Here is a 19,511-nt window from a genome sequence, read left to right on the forward strand (position 1 = left end):
AGACCGAATTTGAAAAATAGCCTAGTAGTTTACATCACTAGGAGCGAAAGTAGCTCTTTTTGGTACGCAATCGTATTTTACGATTTAGTACTAAAAAGACACTTTCACTTCGGCTGATGAACAAATATTTTCATCGTATTGTGGAAATAACCTTATAATCGTTACAAAATTAGACCACATAATTTGAGGTATGGTAATACAAAGTAGTTAGTTATCAACGTTTACATTCTGTTGTTTACAAACATAACTTAAAATATAGTATTAGCAGTGTTTTCAAACAAATTTGGAACAATGTAAGTAAACCGAATAACTTACCATTAGTTTTTTTTCTTTATTTGAAGTTACCCAAGAACGATGATTTTGCGGACGAGAGAACTGTTTTCCGGACAGTATGATGAAAATATACTTTTCTTAACAGTAGTTCAGTTTAAGCATGTTTAAAACTTCCAAATAACATGCATATATTTATAAATAAACACCAAAAATATTTTTTAATCTCATTTTGCTATAAACTCGACAAACTAATTGTTCTTTCAAGGTCACAGGGAGTTACAGTAACTTTGTCTCAAAATTATTAAAACAAATCAAAAAGTTTCGGTCAACGACGTCAAGAACTGCTCAACCATGTTTCGGCGTAGCAGTGAGCGAGTGGGCTGTTATGTAACTTGCTACTAACCGTTCTCAAATTGTCTGGCTGTTGTTGTTACTTTCGTCATCGATCGGTCATTGGACTAGACATCGTCACACAACCCAACACGCAGCTTATATTTTCTAGGTTGACTCGCCTGGTTGAGATCGATAGGTTTGACTAATGACTCGGTTGGTGTACACGTACAAGTGAAGAGAAGAACTTGTGGCCATGGCGTAGGCGCGGGCCCGGCGGCGGCGCCGTGTCTGGTTGATGTTTTCGGAAAGGCCCGCACAAACACAAACCCCGCGCTTCCCGCCGTCGCACACACGCACACACTCAACCAGTCTCCCCCCAAGGTCATACAGTACTTCCAATACGCCACTCCCTCGGGTCGGGTGATGAACACTCTGAAATGTAGTGGTAGTCCTCATTTTAATCCTTCCCTACTGTACTATTTTAAAACCCGCCAACTGGCAATCGGTGGAAGGCATTTTTGGCAATTTTGCGGTCATATTTTTCAAAATTCATATAAACTAAACCAACAGATCAAACCTATTGAACCGTATACTTGAATTGTTCGTAATGAAATGAAGAATTTGAAAATGGTAACAGGATAAATATTTAGAAGTATGTATTGGCATTACGAAGAAGAATATAAAAAAATTGAATAAGAAAACACACCCGTAAAACTCCGTTCCCATAGTCCGATCACGCTGTCGAATAAACGTCGGTTTACACGTCTGTACTAAATTGTGTGTGTGTGTGTTTTTTTTTCTCTGATGACATCAAAACAAAAATGTATATCGGTCCCAGGTCTAGGTCTTACTATGAGACCTACGGTAAATTCTTATTCCCTATAATGGGAAAGCTATCATGGGAAGTTCGCTAAAAGAATCCATTCTAATCTGTGTAGAAGTAGGCTACATGTTTACTGTATGAGATATCTCTGGTGGCTTGTATTAAACATGGTTTATCCAAAAAATATAATTAGATACCCCTACCACAGCAAACCTGCCGACTCGGCGAATTTCAATTTGTCTGATTGGTTTTTTACAAAAACATTCTCATAATCAAGACACATGTATACCCCATCTAAACAGGATTAGATTTACCGAGTACTTAGGGTTGCTGCAACAGGAACGCTTTTAAAAGTGTTATTTACACAAAATAAGTACAGGATGAAATAAATGAATTTGCCAAATTTGATCTACATGTCCATAAACAAGCAAGCTGAAACAGTATTTATTTTGCTCTATAAGAATAACATGGCTACTTTTATAGGGAAATTCGCTGATAGTTAAAAGATCACTTGGAGACAGTTTTGCTACTGATAGAATGTTTTGTTTCAGTTATAGAAACAATGATTCGAGGTTTGTGGACGGATCTTTTTGGACTGACTGGGCGAAAGGGCAACTCCATGGGGGTTGAAATGCCTGATAAAATAAACTTTGTTGACAACTCAACATCAAGTAAGTGTCGTTTAACTTTATTTTTAGCATACAAGTGTGTGTATAATACCTACAACACATAATTAACCGGTTTAATTATTAATAACCACAATCCATAATCTATGTAGCTACCACTGACAAGTATATAATTTTTCTGTCTATGTTTTGCACCTATGAATATTGTATATCGTGTACTGTGTTGTAATGTACACTAACCACAAAAGGACTAAAAAGCAAATTTAGGATTAATGATAGCCTAAATATCCAATACAACATGTTTCGGCATTTCATTTTATGTCCAATATTTTTTTAAATCTCAACTACCATACCTTATATTTTAGTACCTCTCCAAAAACTGAAATAAACTTGTATTCTAGTTGGAAGAGAGTATTATTGTGTCTAAAAGATTAAAGTAATTAAATTACTGTTTAGTGACTGGCCAAGAGCATTAAGATGCATAATTGTATATTTTTAATCATATTCAGAAGTTAGTAAAAACAATGAAAACACAAAAACAGTACAGCCTTCTCTAGTAACTGGCTACTAAATTTTCACTTTCTCCCCGTATACAGTTGTATAAAGATAAAGTATTGTTTTAGTAAAAAATTCGAGTTTAAGTGTTGGCTCCCCATGAACCAAAAAAGTGCTTTTTGAACGGAAGAGTCGCTTTATGTGGTTGGCTACCAGAAAGAGGTCGCTGTTGGTTACAGAAATACGGACTACAAACACATGTAGTCAAATTTTTCTAAAATTTGGTTTGTGGTTACTAATTTATAGTATCCCTAGTTTTTTTTAACTATGATTTTTAGTTACGAATTTCCTATGTTGGCTAAAATCGGATATCAGATACTCACTAAAACAGCTGTGATAGTGATACAAAATTTTGTATTTAATGGTTCTTTCAACTACTGTACATACAAAACGGTACAATCCCCAATGGTTACGGGTAAGTTACGGGTAAATAGTTATTGCAAATCTTCTAATTTCATCCATAAAACACAAAGTTACTTCCACCACACCCTTTAAATGAGGGTTTTACTAGCTAAAGGGAGAAAGTATAATAATTTGTTGGTACCGTTTATTATTCAATAGTTGGTCTTATGTGATCGTTGATAAAAACACACTACACTTTCATCCAGGCAAAATCCACTAATTTGATGTAATTATTGCTAGATGTTGAGAAGATCGTTCAACCAAAAGACGAGCCAGATAACCAATGCAACAACTGTGATTGGAATCGCCTTAAAGATGTAACTAAATATTACTTACAAAAGGAGATGAAGAGGAAAGACTAAACAAAGGGGAGAAATTATAATCTTACATGTCAGTTAATTTAGCGCTTGTTTGCAAGCGCTTGCAAGCTCGAACCGGCGTGAGAAAAGTTAACATAGTATCAAGCGTGTGTGTTCACAGACAAAGCTTGTACCGGCTAGCAAGCGCTGGTTACAAGCTCTGACAAGCACGCAAGAACGTTTCGTACTTGTTTTCCGGCGCTTGTTGACCGAACCAGTCAGTTACAAACTACTAACAGTGCAGTATGGATGTCGATGAGTTATGTATTAAGTATATGTACATATATGAGTATATGTATTAAGATGATAGACAAACACATTTAATTCAATATTAATTAAGTGTTGTGTTGGATTTTTTATAGATGAAACTTGTATACTTTTACTTTATTTACCTAGAAAATTAAAACATTTGAATATATCTCACAATATTATTTGCATCATAATTAATCAGCTACATAGGGTGTTTAAAACTCCCTTCAAGTATTTTTTTAGGTTTTATTATTGGTCCAAAATTCGTTCTGGTGCATGGATAGGTTGCTTATGCCAATCCACCCAATACTTCACTAAAACACTTTCAATTTTCTTGAGGATGTAATTAAACGTGATTAACTTCCGCGGTTAATTGTGTGAAAACCTTCCTAATTATACATCCTTTTAATTAATCTACATTCTCAATAAAAAATAACTCTTCATCACTTGAGGAAGATATTGTCTCAACCAGAGCTGAGACTACACTGAGCTTGAAATGCAAGCGTTTGTTGTGAACACACAACAGCATTCTCAAGCGCTTGGAACAAGTGCTGAAAGTAAGTTACTTGCAACCAGTTTTCTTTGTGAACGCCTATTCGTTGAATGATAAAAATTAAAAGCTAATTAAAACTATCCATAATCTTTAATCACTAAATTTAGTAAAACTAATCAATTCAGTTTTCAAGGAGTCAAATATGTTATGTTATGTAAATTATTTCTTTACTGAGTGATTGTTTTACCATCTTTAACAAGTAGTTAAAATGTTTTTCACGTTTGATCTCGATGTATATAAAATTGTGTGTTTAGGCCAACATTAAAATGTTATGCATTTTAAAACTATGTGTATAAAAACTACTTATTTTAGTGCTACAGTTAAAAAAAGTGATATTGGACTTAATCGATAGTTATATAGTTTTTTTAACCCTTGAAATCTGTTACCTTAATTTGTCAAAGTTATTTCTTTATTAATTGTATAGTGTTGTGATTCTTTTGACTTTCAATATTCAAAAGAATCAATGCGTTACATTATGGTGTTGTTATGTTTTATATATTAGTTTAATAGGTATACAATGATGTATTAAGATGTATTAATGATGTATTAGTTTAATAGGTATACAATGATGTATATGTGTTCATGTAAAATTAATCAGATTTTTAAACTCATCCATACTTATTTTAGTTAGTTGTTATAAGGTTTTGTTACTGTGATCTGTTGATATACTGTAGTATATTGTATAAGTGCATTTACTGTCTGATTGTAAAATGCAAATTCTGATCAATGATAGACATTATAGCATTTGTTACATCAAGACAAAACAGGATGTGCAGATGTGTTGGATTGTATGGCCTACGTGACTGCAGATAAAGATGCAATGGAGGTAATGTGCGTGTGTGCGTATGTGTGTGTGTGTGTGCGTACGTGAGTCATGGGCTGTACCGAAACTGCCACGACGTTTTATGATCATAATCCATACCGAAACTGCCACGCCAATTAGTGAGGATTATAAGGGTGTTTTTGAGAATGCTAGAAACACTGAAACTGCCACGGCGGATTCCTCAGGAAGGGGAGGTTGGTTTGGCAACGTGCAGGGAGAAACGGGAATGAGAATATCCCTCACTCATCACAGTGACGATTTTGAAACACAACACTTTACTTAGCTCATAACTTAGTTAAATGCTTTTCATGCCACTACTTAAAAGAGGCCATACTAACTTTGCAGTTATTTAAATCAAGTATCAATAGAAAAAGTCATTTAACTACCGATGAAGTCAGAAATAATTAAATAATATGTTCTAATGGATTAAGATTGCAATGGAATGTAAAATGTTTCTTACTAAATGTATTATATGAATGCTCTTAACCTGTTATAGTGAATTGCTGGTATTAAAGAAATCGATAAACACATATTTTATCATTAGATTTGAAGTTTTCAGTTTATAAATATACCAAGGTATAGGTAGGCATCGTCAAAATTGCACAAGAAGAAACATAATCTAATGCAAATAATAGCACAACAGGATACGTGTCCTGAAGTATAAATAAAACACAATTGTGTATATATTGATCATATTTGGCGATTTTATTGATTTCATCCTATACTATTAATATTTTGATTTTTTGGGCTGCGGTGGAGGTAATGTATTTAGAAATGAGCTGGGAATACTATGAAAACATGCTTTTCAGCAATGAGTTGGAAATACTGCGCGCACTGCGTTCCATTTGTCTTAGGAATTGGCGTCGAAGTATAAGATCCTTTGTGATGACTAGAATACACAGAATTAAGTTCGAGTCTTTCCAGTTTATTAAGTTTATACTGTACCAACCTCCATGGTCTGCAGAGGGGCGTTCTCGTGGAATCTCAGTGGAATGCCCTCCTATTAGCTTGATGTAATATTTTTCAAATTCGGTATTTCTCAACAGTTTTGTGCCATCCTTCAGAGAGTTAGTAGTAAGGTATGGTCTAGTCAATTAAGTTCGAATAATGTGCAGGTTTACATTAATAATACCAGATAAAAACTTCATAATTGATAAGTATACATTTTAGATACGGTTGGTAAAAAATAAATCTTAATTAGCCTAGGCTACTTGTAGTGATAATTCAGGGTCACTTAATTCTGCCAACCTAGAAACCGGGAATAGCGCGTGAATTTTAACTATCAGGAAAAAGTCCATGAGTTGTAATTGAATTTAGTAAGAAATCGAGAAATAAAAATGGTAAAATATTTGCCGTAAAATCCACCCGAAAACCCAGAGTTTACACGTATTGCGCAATCGAAAAACGCCATTGCGAGAAACTACTGTAGAAATGACCACGGACATTGCCGCAATATCGATAAATCATCACACACTAAGCCGCAAGGGCAAGATGATCATTAATTTTTCGTCGATCGCGAAAAATGGTTACGGGTGTTAAAATAATCGCTGGAGATGAATGCTAATGTTGCCGCAATTGTGAAATCATCACCGGTCATCATCATTGCTGTAGTAGTTTACCATCACAGTTATTTCTGCGGTGAATCACTAGAAATTATCACGGATTTGGCCACGATCGTAACATACGATCACGGATGTTTGTTAAAGTTTCTTACGACGATTCTCCATTTTTAGGCGTTTCCGTGATCGCAAGTAATAATCTCGGTCGTTTCTATGATCACAGAAAATCTTCACGGATGTTACGCCCGGTAGGAAATCAACACGAATTTGCTTCCCATTTTCTCATGTTTAATCAGAATGAAATGAGACTCGGTGTGTGTTTTTGCATATTTATTTAGTAATATACCTCAATTATAAATTTTGTTTATTCACATTTACAGGGCTGGGCAAAAGTATGGACATCACCAGTTAACCTTTTAAAGGGTTACGTCAAGAAAACAAAACTCTGTACACGTCTCTATCTCACGCAAGTGAACTTTTTGTTGTATTCAAATTTTGTTCTTAAACCCAAAATGGGTTATTTTGGTGGCCACATCGAGTGACACCTCATATTAATAGGCCATTAGTCGAAGAAATATATATCGAAGAAAGAATATCGACAAAAGCTAGAGGTCCCTATCTAAACTCAACCCACTACAGTGACTGAAGAATGGTAAGCGTTAAAATCGTTTCAGTTACTGTTACTCGTTGTTATATATAATCTGTGAAGCATTTTGCGCGACATCCTCCCCGATTTTTTCTCTAGCAAACCCACTTACTAACACCACACTTTGTATAACAAAACTGTAGCCGTCTACTAACAACGCCGCACCCTTTCTCTTCGTTTCAAATATCTTATCCTCCATCGAAAGACTATCAACTAAGTATAACTAACACACCAACACCCTTACTACTAACTCTCTGAAGGATGGCACAAAACTGTTGAGAAATACCGAATTTGAAAAATATTACATGAGTCAAGCTAATAGGAGGGCATTCCACTGAGATTTCACGAGAACGCCCCTCTGCAGACCATGGAGGTTGGTACAGTATTTGTAGTTCTGCAACCTAGCGTCTTGGGCGAATAAAACTATTTTTGAATATTACAGTTTTACAGTATTATATTAGTATTTGATCACCTCTAGTGTAATTAAAAGCGTCGAACAGATCATATAAAATGCAGTGTTATATAAGTGGTAAATGAACATGAAACTTGTTCCTTAGTGGTAAATAATTATTCAGAATAATTATATTTCAGAATAATTATAAAGTAAATATATTCTCAAGAGACGGAATAAATACTTATAAAGTAAATACTCTAACAGTCGCAACACTAAAAACTTATATTAACATAAAAATAAATCCTAAAATATAAATACGAAAGGGCAAATCAATCACTTATTTTTCCAATCAACGTATTATTGTGAAAGAAATTAAAAGGTTAAGACAGAAATGGGAATTTTAAGTCTCCCGTTTCTCCCCGTCTACCTGAGGAATCCGCCGTGGCAGTTTCAGTGTTTCTAGCCCTCTCAAAAACACCCTTATAATCCTCACTAATTGCCGTGGCAGTTTCAGTATGGAGCATGGTCGTAAAACGTCGTGGCAGTTTCGGTGTCCCCGAGTCATGGGCAGCGCAGGTGCCTCCAAAACACTATCTGTCTTTTGCAGTCAAATTTACTATTTCCATTAATTATTTTCAATAAAATAGGAAGACTGATAATTTCGTTTCGTAACAAAGTAGCACAAAAGTAAAATTCCGTAACCATGTTTAAGCATACAGTATTTGAATTGCAGTATTTTGTATACCCTAAAAATAATGTTAGTGTGTTACATAAGGTTTTAACAATAAAGTTTTATATTGGAGTTGTTTGAATTCTGATTTGAATTTGTTGATTAATCCTGATGTCCCGTGGTTTCTAAATTACCTGTATTTTTAAGGTTAAATTTTAAATGATTTAATTCACAATAAATTATAATTAAATTGTCTTGACTGTTGCAGGGTTCTCAGATTTTTTTTGCGAATCCGCTGGTTCGATTCCAAGGTGGATCAATTCTGTACCCTGTTGCCATTGATCATTGGGTTGTCAAGTAACACTGCCATTAGCAAAGTCTCCTATCAAGTTTTGGGTTTAGGCAGTTTCTATAAAAAAATAACCTTATACCGTAATGCGTAACTCGTAGATAAACACAGAGAAATCATGAATCAAATCATGATTCCCAGGCGTTTGCATTGTAAGGTCAAGTATTTAAAGGCTCGATTTATCTTAAATAAAAAATCACTACTTCAATCTTTTAAAGTTTAGTTGATGATTAAATCTTTTTGTAAATGTTGCACTGTATATCAATATTCTACAGCAACAGAATTGTGTGATGCTAGAATAGAAATTTCATGCTTCAACGACAAAGTGGAAAGGAATATGGAACACGTTGGGTAAAAGAACGAAGTCTGCAATACCATTTATGTTATCATACATCTTTGACTATTAATACAACCTTATACCACAGACAATTATATTGTCTATGCTTATACTGTACAGGACGTTTCTTTTAATGCAAGTCATACGAGTGTTAAGTGTAAAGAGTAAAGGGTCACTGGGACAAAACACACTCACAAGTTGGTAGCCCTGCTAACTGTCTTTGCCTTAATGCCGCTCAATAATTTTATTTACATCCATTCGTAAATGGAATTATCGTTACAGTTGGTGATATTTTAGTGAATTCAAGTAAAATATTGTAATGTCATTTGTATTTTATAAAGAAGGAAATTACTTACGTTGTGTTTTATATGATTATCAATTGAAAATTGTAAACTTATTCAAATAAATCGCGGATTTTAAGCCTGGTGGTATAGCGTTATTGCACTTTTAAAATCAACTAAGAAAAATCATTGAAATGTCGTTTTAAAATCGGTTTCCTATTTACGTTTACGTCCAGTTTGCACTGTTATCGGGAATACCTTCTATATCAGTTTACATTGCACTGAGTTATTCATACTGATTATTTATTACTCGCATATCGAAGTAGGCGAAGGCGAATGAGCAACAGACGACTGGCCGCTATTGGCTGACGTCAAAGATAAGACGTGAGGTGACCTACAGTGGAGGGGATTCAATCTACCTTTCTTCCATTGTGCTCAGTTTCGCAGGTCTTACCTTCAGTTCAAGTGTGCAAGTGTGTATCTTCTGCTGGTGTCAAGTGTTTGAGTGTGATGGCTTCCACGAACACCAGCGCAGCGAATGTCTCAGACGCCGGTTATTTCGGCTGTCAGGTAAGGCTGAGTCGTTGAGTGTATGTACCATAGAACTACTGGTATGTACCAAGCTGTTAACAATTTTTTCATTTTGTACAGCATACATTATCATAACACCGTTAAGGTTAAATTATTTTAATACAACAACTGTTCTTTATACCCAAATTGGTTTTCCAAAGTCAGTAAGGGAAGGTTATGTCAACGATTGATATTGTTTTCATTTTTGTACATTTATTTCATCGATATGCTAGAAACGTGGGACTTCCTTTTTGAATTTACTGGTTCAAATCACACCGGCTGCACTTTACGTCCTACACTCATTCGCATGATAATACCGATCGATATATCGATTTTAGGCTGACCTAACCTAGCTAACCAAACGATATATCGAATGAAACAATCGACAAATCGATATTTTCATTCGAATGAGTGTAGGGCGTACCCCTTTTATCCATGGTAAAATAAAGTGCAGCCATCGTAACAATCAAAAATTACTTTTTTATTTCGTAATTCGATAAATTTGTGGTTTCTGAGTCTACCGTAAGCTGTAAATGCACATATCTAGAAAATAAAGAGAAATACATGTCAATTCAAATAAATAATTACTATTGGAGAAATATAATACATATAATACAACAATCTTTATTACAGTACTATATTACAGAGTTGTGGTATGATTATGTGTGGTAGTGTTATCTTGCATCTGTTTATACCATAACACCTTTGAGACTAATTTGCATAATAGTGCTGTAATACATTTTTGCTAGAAAATCTTAAAACACCTTTCCTTCATTGCAAATTACTGTATATCTTAAACATTTTACTAAAACGTTGAAGAAATAAGTAAATAAAATATATTACTTGACACAGTATTAAAATGTTGACTAAAGTACATTTTTGAGAAGAATGTTGGATGGTTACTGAACATCTACTACAGTACTTCTTCGAACTACTTTGGAATTTTTTTCTCGTGTGTGCATTCTGAAAGGATGCGAAAGCCGAGAAGGCAAGGATATCATTCAGGGTGAGTTTTAAATCTCCCCTCTACTTTTTTCTACATTTCTTAAAATATTAATCCTGAACCACACTCTAACCACAGACAATGGAAACCTCTAACCTTGTTGGAAAGTCAGTTAAGTTACCTATTTTTTGCAGCCATTTTCGGCCGCCAACTTGGATCCGCCAAATTGCCCATATTGGAAAAATATTTTTTTTAATGTAGGCCTAAAGATTGGCATGAGACCCCTTATTTAACGCTGTTTTTCAATTCTGAATTCAATCCTGCAATCCATTTTTATACCTATAGCATTATTTGGCTTTTTGACGTTACAGTATTAAGATTTTCGTGACAAAAAAGTTTGGCATGAATATTTTTACGTTTGATCATATTTTCAAAATTCCACTTCAAATATCAACAGCGTACTACCAAATAACATTGTTAAAACGATAGTACTAAATTTTTAGAGAGTTAAAAAATGTTGGCCGCCATCTTGGATTCGCCATTTTGGATACGAAAAACAATATTACATAAAGGTAGGGTTGTGACCCATAATTTTAGACTGTAATTTTATTCTAAAACCAATTACGAAACCAGTTATTTATTTTTATTTTTTTTTACCCTAATTGTTCAAGTAAATATACTTGAAGACGTTTTTTATGGTGTTTTATTTACATTGAGGACCTTTGATAGTTATTTTGTAACCTAGTTAAAGAAAGGTAATAAAAGCTTTGTCAAATTTAACTCATAACTCATTTATTGAACCAATATAACAAATACAAAATTTGCATTGGTCATGTCAATTAATAGCGTAGAACTAAAATTAAAATAAACAATAGACAATGTTGCTTCAATAAAACAATACCAATTACTTCTTAAAAAAAAAAAAAAAAAAAAAAAAAAAAAAAAAAAAAAAAAAAAAACTACTTCTACTACAACCTCATAAATAGGTTTTTATTTGTGTCATAGTTTTCTTTGTAGGACTAATTTGTATAAAACGCTACAGGTTTGACTAAAATTGAATTAGGGTAAACCTTATACAGTACTGACGTGGTCTTAAGCGGCCTACACACTACACGTGCATTGCACGCCGTGCCATTTTTTATATTGGCACGACGTGCTTTGCACGGCACATTTTGCCCACACACTTGATCTTCAGTGTAGCCTGCAACGTGCTAAATTACATCGTCTGTTCGTACAAATGAAATGCAGAACACACACATGTTTTAAGAACATTGGACATGATTAATTGATTAATCATTAAAAATAGACACAAGGCAGCAGCACAAAGCCACCGTAGTGCCTAGGTTAGTCCAGACCTTGCACCTCGCTGCCGTACAGATATATGCCGGCAGGGCACTTGGTTCACAATACTGTGGTGGAGGATGTATGCTCTATGATATATTATATAGAGATCTATGACTGCGTCTCGGGTCACGCATCACATACAGCGTGCGATCCATTGTAATCTCGATGGTCGTGCCAATTATCAATGATCAATGATCAATGGTCAATTATCAATTATCAATAATTATTTAAGGTGGGGACGCCACTATATGCGTATTTAATCTGTGTTGCAAATGGCCAAGACAAAATGCCGTTGATTCACTAATAAGAAAGTACTATTATAGGGTCAAACCGATGGTCAAACCCTGTCAAAAGTGGTTGAACTACCAGCACGTGGCACGGGGACCACCTACACACTAGCACGTCAGAATGGCGTGCTTTGGCACGGCACGCCAAAAATCAAACTCGTCTTGATTTCCACCGTGCCATGCCAATGCACGCCGTGCTTGCACGGTGTTCACCACACACTTGCACGTTTCGTCAGTTTTTGGCATGACGTGCTTGCACGGCGTGCAATGCACGTGTAGTGTGTAGGCCGCTTTAACGTCTTAACTGATCGTAGGTACTGTACTGACATACAACATAGCCTACTGTTGACTTGGAATGTAGGATTCGTATCATTATTAGGCTATTATTTTTGAGTGTTTGATTATGATCCGCTGACTTGAAATGTAGGAGTAGTACAAACCTTATAGTACAGTTATTCATTTATTACATAAATTTAAGGCCAGTCGTAATTATTTCCAGGAGGACCAATCATGTTTGGAACAAGTTGTGATTATTCTGGCTGTAGTATCGGCATTCTACATGCTGATGATCATGTTTCTTCATCAAAGTAAGTATAATATGTTTCTATAACAGATTATATATTCCATCGGTTATTTCAGCGTTAAATTGCCAATCCCTCTCTTTCTTGTTTACAACTACCAGTAGTTTTCAGTAGTCAGCTAAATTTCAAGTGGATGCCGAAACAAAATTTAGTATATAACAAATACAAACTCAGCAGAAAAATCTTCCGAATGAAAATTAATCAACGTTGATATTATTTCCTTTTTGAATAAAGAATTATTTCAGCTTAACCGCCCGAGACTATCATTATCTAGTTTATATTCATATAGGCTGCTGCTGATTGTAGTCTAACTTCGAACGAATCTGAAGGGATCGAACGAATATTCGTTTTGTCAAGGATGCTGGATGAGAGGTTTGCAGGTTGCAATTTTCTTTAGGTCGAGGTTCGCATCGGCCAATATAAGGGTTGACCTCGTAAAAACACAATTAAGTAGCTTTATCGCAACAGAGGAATGTTGATAAATCAACTAGCATTGCTGTTTCCATAACCAATCTGAAAGCAATAAAAACATTAAATAAGTCATCAAAAAGTGCACAACCTTAAGAAAAACACCAGTAAAAATATAAAGATCAATATTGTTATCCTTTCTTTTCGTTCTATTCTTTTTTTTTTTTGTTTCTTTTTATCCAAAAGTTCAACAAGTTACCATGGTTACTTGTCTAAGTATTATGACGTCATCATCAGTACCCAGCTATTGACATCTGTCTGGACAAAGCGCATGTAGGTGTATGCTGACGGAGCAGACGATTGTCAACGCTTATTTGTGTTGCCTTGGCGCAAGCGTTGTTAACGCTTTCAACATTTCATTCCCATCAAAGGAACTGTGATGATTCAAAAATAGTAATGTAGAAGGATTGTTATATCAAAAAATCATGCAGGTGATTCGATATGTGGAGGATAAATTCGCTATATTCAATTAATGTATTATGTATAGGCTTTGATAATGATCAAATCGTTGTATTGAGGTGACATATTAGCCGGGATCGTCAAACATTCGTTAAATCAAGTTTGATGATATAGTTTGTTCGTTATGTAAAGGTGAAGTGAAATGTACATTTTTTCTTATGGAGGGATCTAGGGGATCTAGGAGTACTTTATCTAGGAGTTCTTTATATGAAGGTTGGACGTTAGACTGTTTACAAGAATATATATAAAATTCCTTAAACCATACACGTTTGGTTTAGTATGAGCTCAGCTCTGCTAGAGTATAGAGTCACGGTACTTCTGTCTTTGTGACGAAGGTTCGAATCCCGTCAGTAGGTAATAGCTTTCAATGTCATTGTCATAGTTCCGTGACTCGGTTATCTGAAGTCTACGTTAAATTTTTGGCTCGCCTAGAAAATGATTCCAGACATTGAAAAACATTGTTATTTTTTCAGAACTCCGTCCTTTTTAAGCCTTACGATATCCAAACCAATTCAGCTTCCCTTAGCAATACGATGTGTTTCCACTTCCAGTGATGTACTTGGGCATGCTTCCTCCAAGGCTGGCCCGGGTTCTCTGCCCTTGTCGACCTATCGCTCCTAGAGGAAGTACCAGGATAGCATCCACCGAGAGTGACCTCACCTCGGTCAACTCACTGGCCACCATGGATAACGAGGTCAACCTGCAAAGAGAAGAGAGTCTGAGAAGAGTGAGAATGTTGAAAAGACCTCTGCCTCCGACACCGGACGAATACGAGGAAATCGGAGGTGTTGATGTAACGAAGAAGAGGAAGATTTCAAGTCAGTCTACTGCAACGTACTGCGACATAGGTAATGGAATATATAATGTGTAGTGTATTTGTAACATTCAACTCATGAGTTAAAGTTTATGAATGTGTCAGTACAATGCGAGTGGTAGTGTGGGCATACAGTAAAATATTAAAAAATATTGTAAAATATTTTGTTTTTGTCAGCATGATTATCCAAGTTGCTGAAACTCCCAATGTATGTTACTTGCGTTATCTGTATCAAAATAAAATCTTAAATTAAACAAAAAGAATGCATATCCTTTGCAAAGGTTAGGTGAATAAGTAATGGAGATATTTCATTCTAATTTTGGCGATCAAAGCTAAATGTTGTGTTATGAGTACTATAGAACCATTTGAAACTCTTTGAACGGGTTCATAATACAACTATTGTTACCATTTAATGGTATATTGATTTAACTTCATGAAAACCTGGATCTAAAGTCACAGTTTAAAATTGTAATTTATACACCAAGAACATAGCATAATCTGTTGCTAATTATCTGATAGATTACTATCTTTGGTGTCTCTTTCGATCAAAAATCAAAATTACGTCATTACCCTGACGTTTTGTTATAAAAGTTGTTGATAAAATTCGTGGTAATCACCGTTTGTTCGTTTGTTACTAGACTAAATGTAGCTCCGGTGTTGAACACAATCAAGTTCTTTGTGATTCTTTATGTTCTATTATCAGCTGTATTTCGAAATACTGATTAGATTGGTTTCCTTGTAAAATACAAACTTAGTAACGTGTTTTATAATTTTTTTATCTTTATTTCATTGTTATCAGTTTATTAATTCCATTGTGTTCTTGGTTTTATCATTGACTTTTGGATAATTCTATATGCTTATCATGTGTAGCCTACATAATATCATAGACTACCAAAACAAGTAGACTTCCCACCCCATTATACATTTTGAAGCTCGTTTGTCGTGTATAGTTCATTTCCGGTGACACTGGTTGTTAGTGCTGACGAAATTTTGTTCTATTATTTTAGAGTTTACATTCATGATTTGTGCTTTACTATTTTGTTATATAACTAGTTGATGAGTTATTGTTTATAATTTAATTGGTTTATTTGACTAAACGGGGATTTTAATGACTGAAGTAACAAGAAACAAAATACGACCTCTTCAGTTCAACGGACAGAACTAACGATAAAATTGGCTTAAGCTGTTCCATAAGAATGGGAAATCTACTAAGGGAGTATGTTTTATCTCGTAAAAATATGATTCCAAATATTTATTTAAAGGCATATTTTATCGATCTAAACCGTTTTCAAAATAAAACAGCTTCACATTACTTGTTATTATATAAAATGACACATTTCTACGCCTAATATCTTTGAAAATGTTAGGCTCAAAAGCTACAAAAGACAAACATGTCTAAAACTTTACCACGAATCTGGATCATCTATAACATAGGTGTAGAGGATTTTTTTTTATTTTACTGCCATTTTGGATAGTTATGATTATATATGAATTGGGGCTCCCAATTAAAGGGAGTCTCTAAATTTAACAGATTCTATGAGGGTGGAAGAGTTGAGTTGCTTATGTGTTTCATTAATTAACCTAAAAAATCATACAAGAAAAGTAATAGAAAAATTGACCAGATAAAAAGCAGATACTGCAGAATGAACTCCGCTGGGCTATTGCTATTGGTCCCAGCACGAAAAATTCTTGGCATTCAAATCGCACTGAGCCAAAGGCTTTAGCAACTTGCTGCGACCCTTGAGTTAGTATTCCGCCATACGCTGCAGGTCTGCACAAAAATGACTCGTTCCTATAAAATAGTATTGGTACTTTAATAAGTATATTGTTTTGTAATAAGCTACAAACGACCTATTTTGTTTGCATAGATGAGTATGGTGGTTTCACAACGGCTCCTATTGCTACATCAGGTGGAGTTGAGGCCAAACCAATCGTCGATGCCTTCATTTCTACTTAAATTACATTATTTTGGTTGATCCAAACAATATATCTCACAGTGTTTACAATATATCACTTTCTAAAATTACAAATTACCATTGCCAATGTTAGCTTTTAGTTCTGTGACTAAAAAACTGACATGATAATTTATTCCATACAATTTTTCATGACAATTTATTTGTTCTGTAGTTATTGAAGTAAATAAAATTTGATTAATTTAATTGCTGAATATATTTTTTTATTTCTTACAACCTCAAGGGTACGAATAATGGCAGTTTAGTATAGAAAATGCATGCATTTTGATAGCGTTTAAAACTTTAAATATATTTTTATAACCACATCTTCTAGTCACCAGTTGGGCAAATACTCAATAAGTGGTTGGCTATTTACTGGTATCTGATGTTGTCTAAAATTTGTTCTTTGAAGTTGGTAGGCATTGGAAATCTAGACGATTCGTTGGATATTTTACATTTTACTTTTGTTTGTGGAATTATAAAACAGGATGGTATGGAATGCTGATTGGTCTATAGTCAGAAGGGGTATTGGGAGAAGAAATTTTCTGAAGTGGGCGAACAATTACAGCTTTCCAGATGAAGGGGAAGGTAGAAGTTGCTAATGATCTGTTAAATATTATTGTTTGTAGGTACCGGGAGAGTAGTTGGAAGAGTGTCTTTAATAAACCTGATAGGAATATCATCGGACTGACTGCGTTACTTGTCATCCCCAGAATTGCCCTGTGCACCTCAGATTCACTAACTGGGGAAAGGAAAAACTGATTTTCTGGCATATCAAGTGGTCTAGATGTGATATCGGCAACATAGAACCTGCAGAACGTATAGGAATATTCACAAAAAGTTGTTAATCGTGTCAAGACTGATGGTTATTTGATGTAAATAGTCATACTTGCCGATACCAAGGTTCTTAACTTTGGTCTACAAAGTTTAGGAGGATTATTTCTGGGAGAAAGATTTATAATAATACCTAGCTTTTGAGTTTCTGATCTGTTGTTGGGATTGATTCCTGAGCCTTTTGTAACAGGCCTAGTCATCAGGTAGCTTGGTGCGCTTGGCTTTACGAAATGCAGCATCTATATTTTTTTGAAGTTGTTGAATAAAATCATTTATCCAAGGAGCATGTGGCTTCGAAACTCTTTTAGATTCTATTGGACAGTGTTTATTATGAAGATTAGAAATGAGGGAAGTAAAATGTTCAACCATTGAATTGACACCAGGATCATTAGTAACCACATCCCACGGTAGGGTAGAAGCGTCGAAAAGCAGAGCATTGAGGTTAAGATTTCAATAGTAGCCTATCTGTATTTGATAAAATTTGGGCTAAATTTGCGCTTTTTAAATTTACATAGGTACACAGAAAATAAAGTCATGTTTAGAAAGTCCAGGCACAGCATATTGACCGTGGTGGGTGATTAGGGATGGGTCACTAACAGCATTGACTATATACCACTAGTGTTATATAGTCAATGCAGCTATGATATCTAACAGTGTGTCAGCAGTGGCAGTGTGATGTGTGGCAAGTAAAGTTAAGATGGTAATGTTGCAGGAGAAAAACAAATTTGTAAGTGTGGTTTGGTCAGTAAGTGGTCCCAGTAGGTCAGTGTAAGGGCGCTGTTCTACCCCTGACGCGCAACCGAATGCAAGGGTTTGCAAGATTCTGTTTTCACCAGCTACATTGAAAGTAGAATCAAAGTTAAGGTCTTATATTAAAGGGGATGAAATTTTCTATAGTTATTTGTTTCTATATTTCAATTATTTTAAATACACACCTTATAAACTTGGGTTGTAGTACAAGGAAAAAGGGTCTTTTCAACTAGCCTTAACTTATAAAAAAAAAGGTTTTTTGACCATTTGAAAAACGCAAACTATAGGTTGGTCTTTGTACTACTATAAGCCGCTTAGAGTGCGTAGCTATCATTATTTGTTAATTCTAAAACAGTAATATTGGAAACGTCTGCAAGCGCTTCTCGCAGTGCTATCCAATGGTGAAGCATAGCTACTGAAGCCCGAGCTGATATTTTCGAGCTGAGGTAAAGCGCACCCTTATCACAATGACATGACTATAGCGAGGCAGCAGACCCACCAAATCATGTTCAAACTCCGCCAAGAACCCAATGTGAGGTGCTCTGTAACAAACACAAATAAAAAATGTGTTTTAAAACACAAATATTCAAAAACAAATATTCAGGTCTTCCCGCTGTTTCTGAGTTAGGCTTTACAGAGGAAGGAAAGTGAGACTTGACATAAACAGCAATTCTCCACCACCCTTATGGAGACGATCATTTCTAAAAATGTAGTTGCCAGATAATTCAAGACATTTGTCATTTTAACGATGGTTTGAGCAAAGTTTCAGAAATAAAAATTATGTCTATTGAGGAATCTTGAAAAATTGTACGAAATTAGTCTATGTGACAAAAAAGAGATTTTGCGAGCTGAATGGAGACAGAGTTTCTCAGAGAAGTGAGATAACGGCGATAGATTAGGACCAGGACCGAGCAGGGTCGGGGCAGCGTTATCAGACTGAACTGATAAGCATTGATAAGCAGACTAGAGGCTGCACACGACAATGGCGGAAGTGAAGCAGGTGTCACACTCTTGAAACATGTTAAAAATACAAATAGTAAACAACACAAGGGGTCCACAACGGCTATACAACATATACTAAATACAACACAATTTAGTATTTAGAAAATACTTAATTAGATAGGTATATTTTTGTTAAACTTTGTACAACTAAATTGATTGTATAAATGATTGTATAAAGCATTGATTGTATAAATTCACTCCCACCCTTCATTGACGAAGTAACTGACGATAAAGAGGGAAAAGAAAGTTGATATGTTCTGTATCTGGTAGTTTAT

General features: G+C 35.0%; 1 protein-coding gene across 1 annotated transcript; it reads left to right on the top strand.

The window, feature by feature from the left end:
• The first annotated feature begins 9,693 nt into the window (after nucleotides 1–9,693).
• LOC128985436 (uncharacterized) lies at nucleotides 9,694–16,779 on the top strand. The gene is made up of 4 exons (XM_054404913.1): nucleotides 9,694–9,802; nucleotides 12,876–12,963; nucleotides 14,436–14,732; nucleotides 16,567–16,779. The coding sequence occupies exons 1-4, from the start codon at nucleotides 9,743–9,745 to the stop codon at nucleotides 16,653–16,655; spliced, it is 534 nt and encodes a 177-aa protein (XP_054260888.1). The 5' UTR covers nucleotides 9,694–9,742; the 3' UTR covers nucleotides 16,656–16,779.
• Nucleotides 16,780–19,511: the final 2,732 nt, after the last annotated feature.

This window comes from Macrosteles quadrilineatus, unplaced genomic scaffold (assembly GCF_028750875.1).
Source record: "Macrosteles quadrilineatus isolate MER2022 unplaced genomic scaffold, UCM_ALF_1.0 Scaffold_2__2_contigs__length_208266976, whole genome shotgun sequence".
In the NCBI taxonomy this organism is placed as follows: Eukaryota; Metazoa; Arthropoda; class Insecta; order Hemiptera; family Cicadellidae; genus Macrosteles; species Macrosteles quadrilineatus.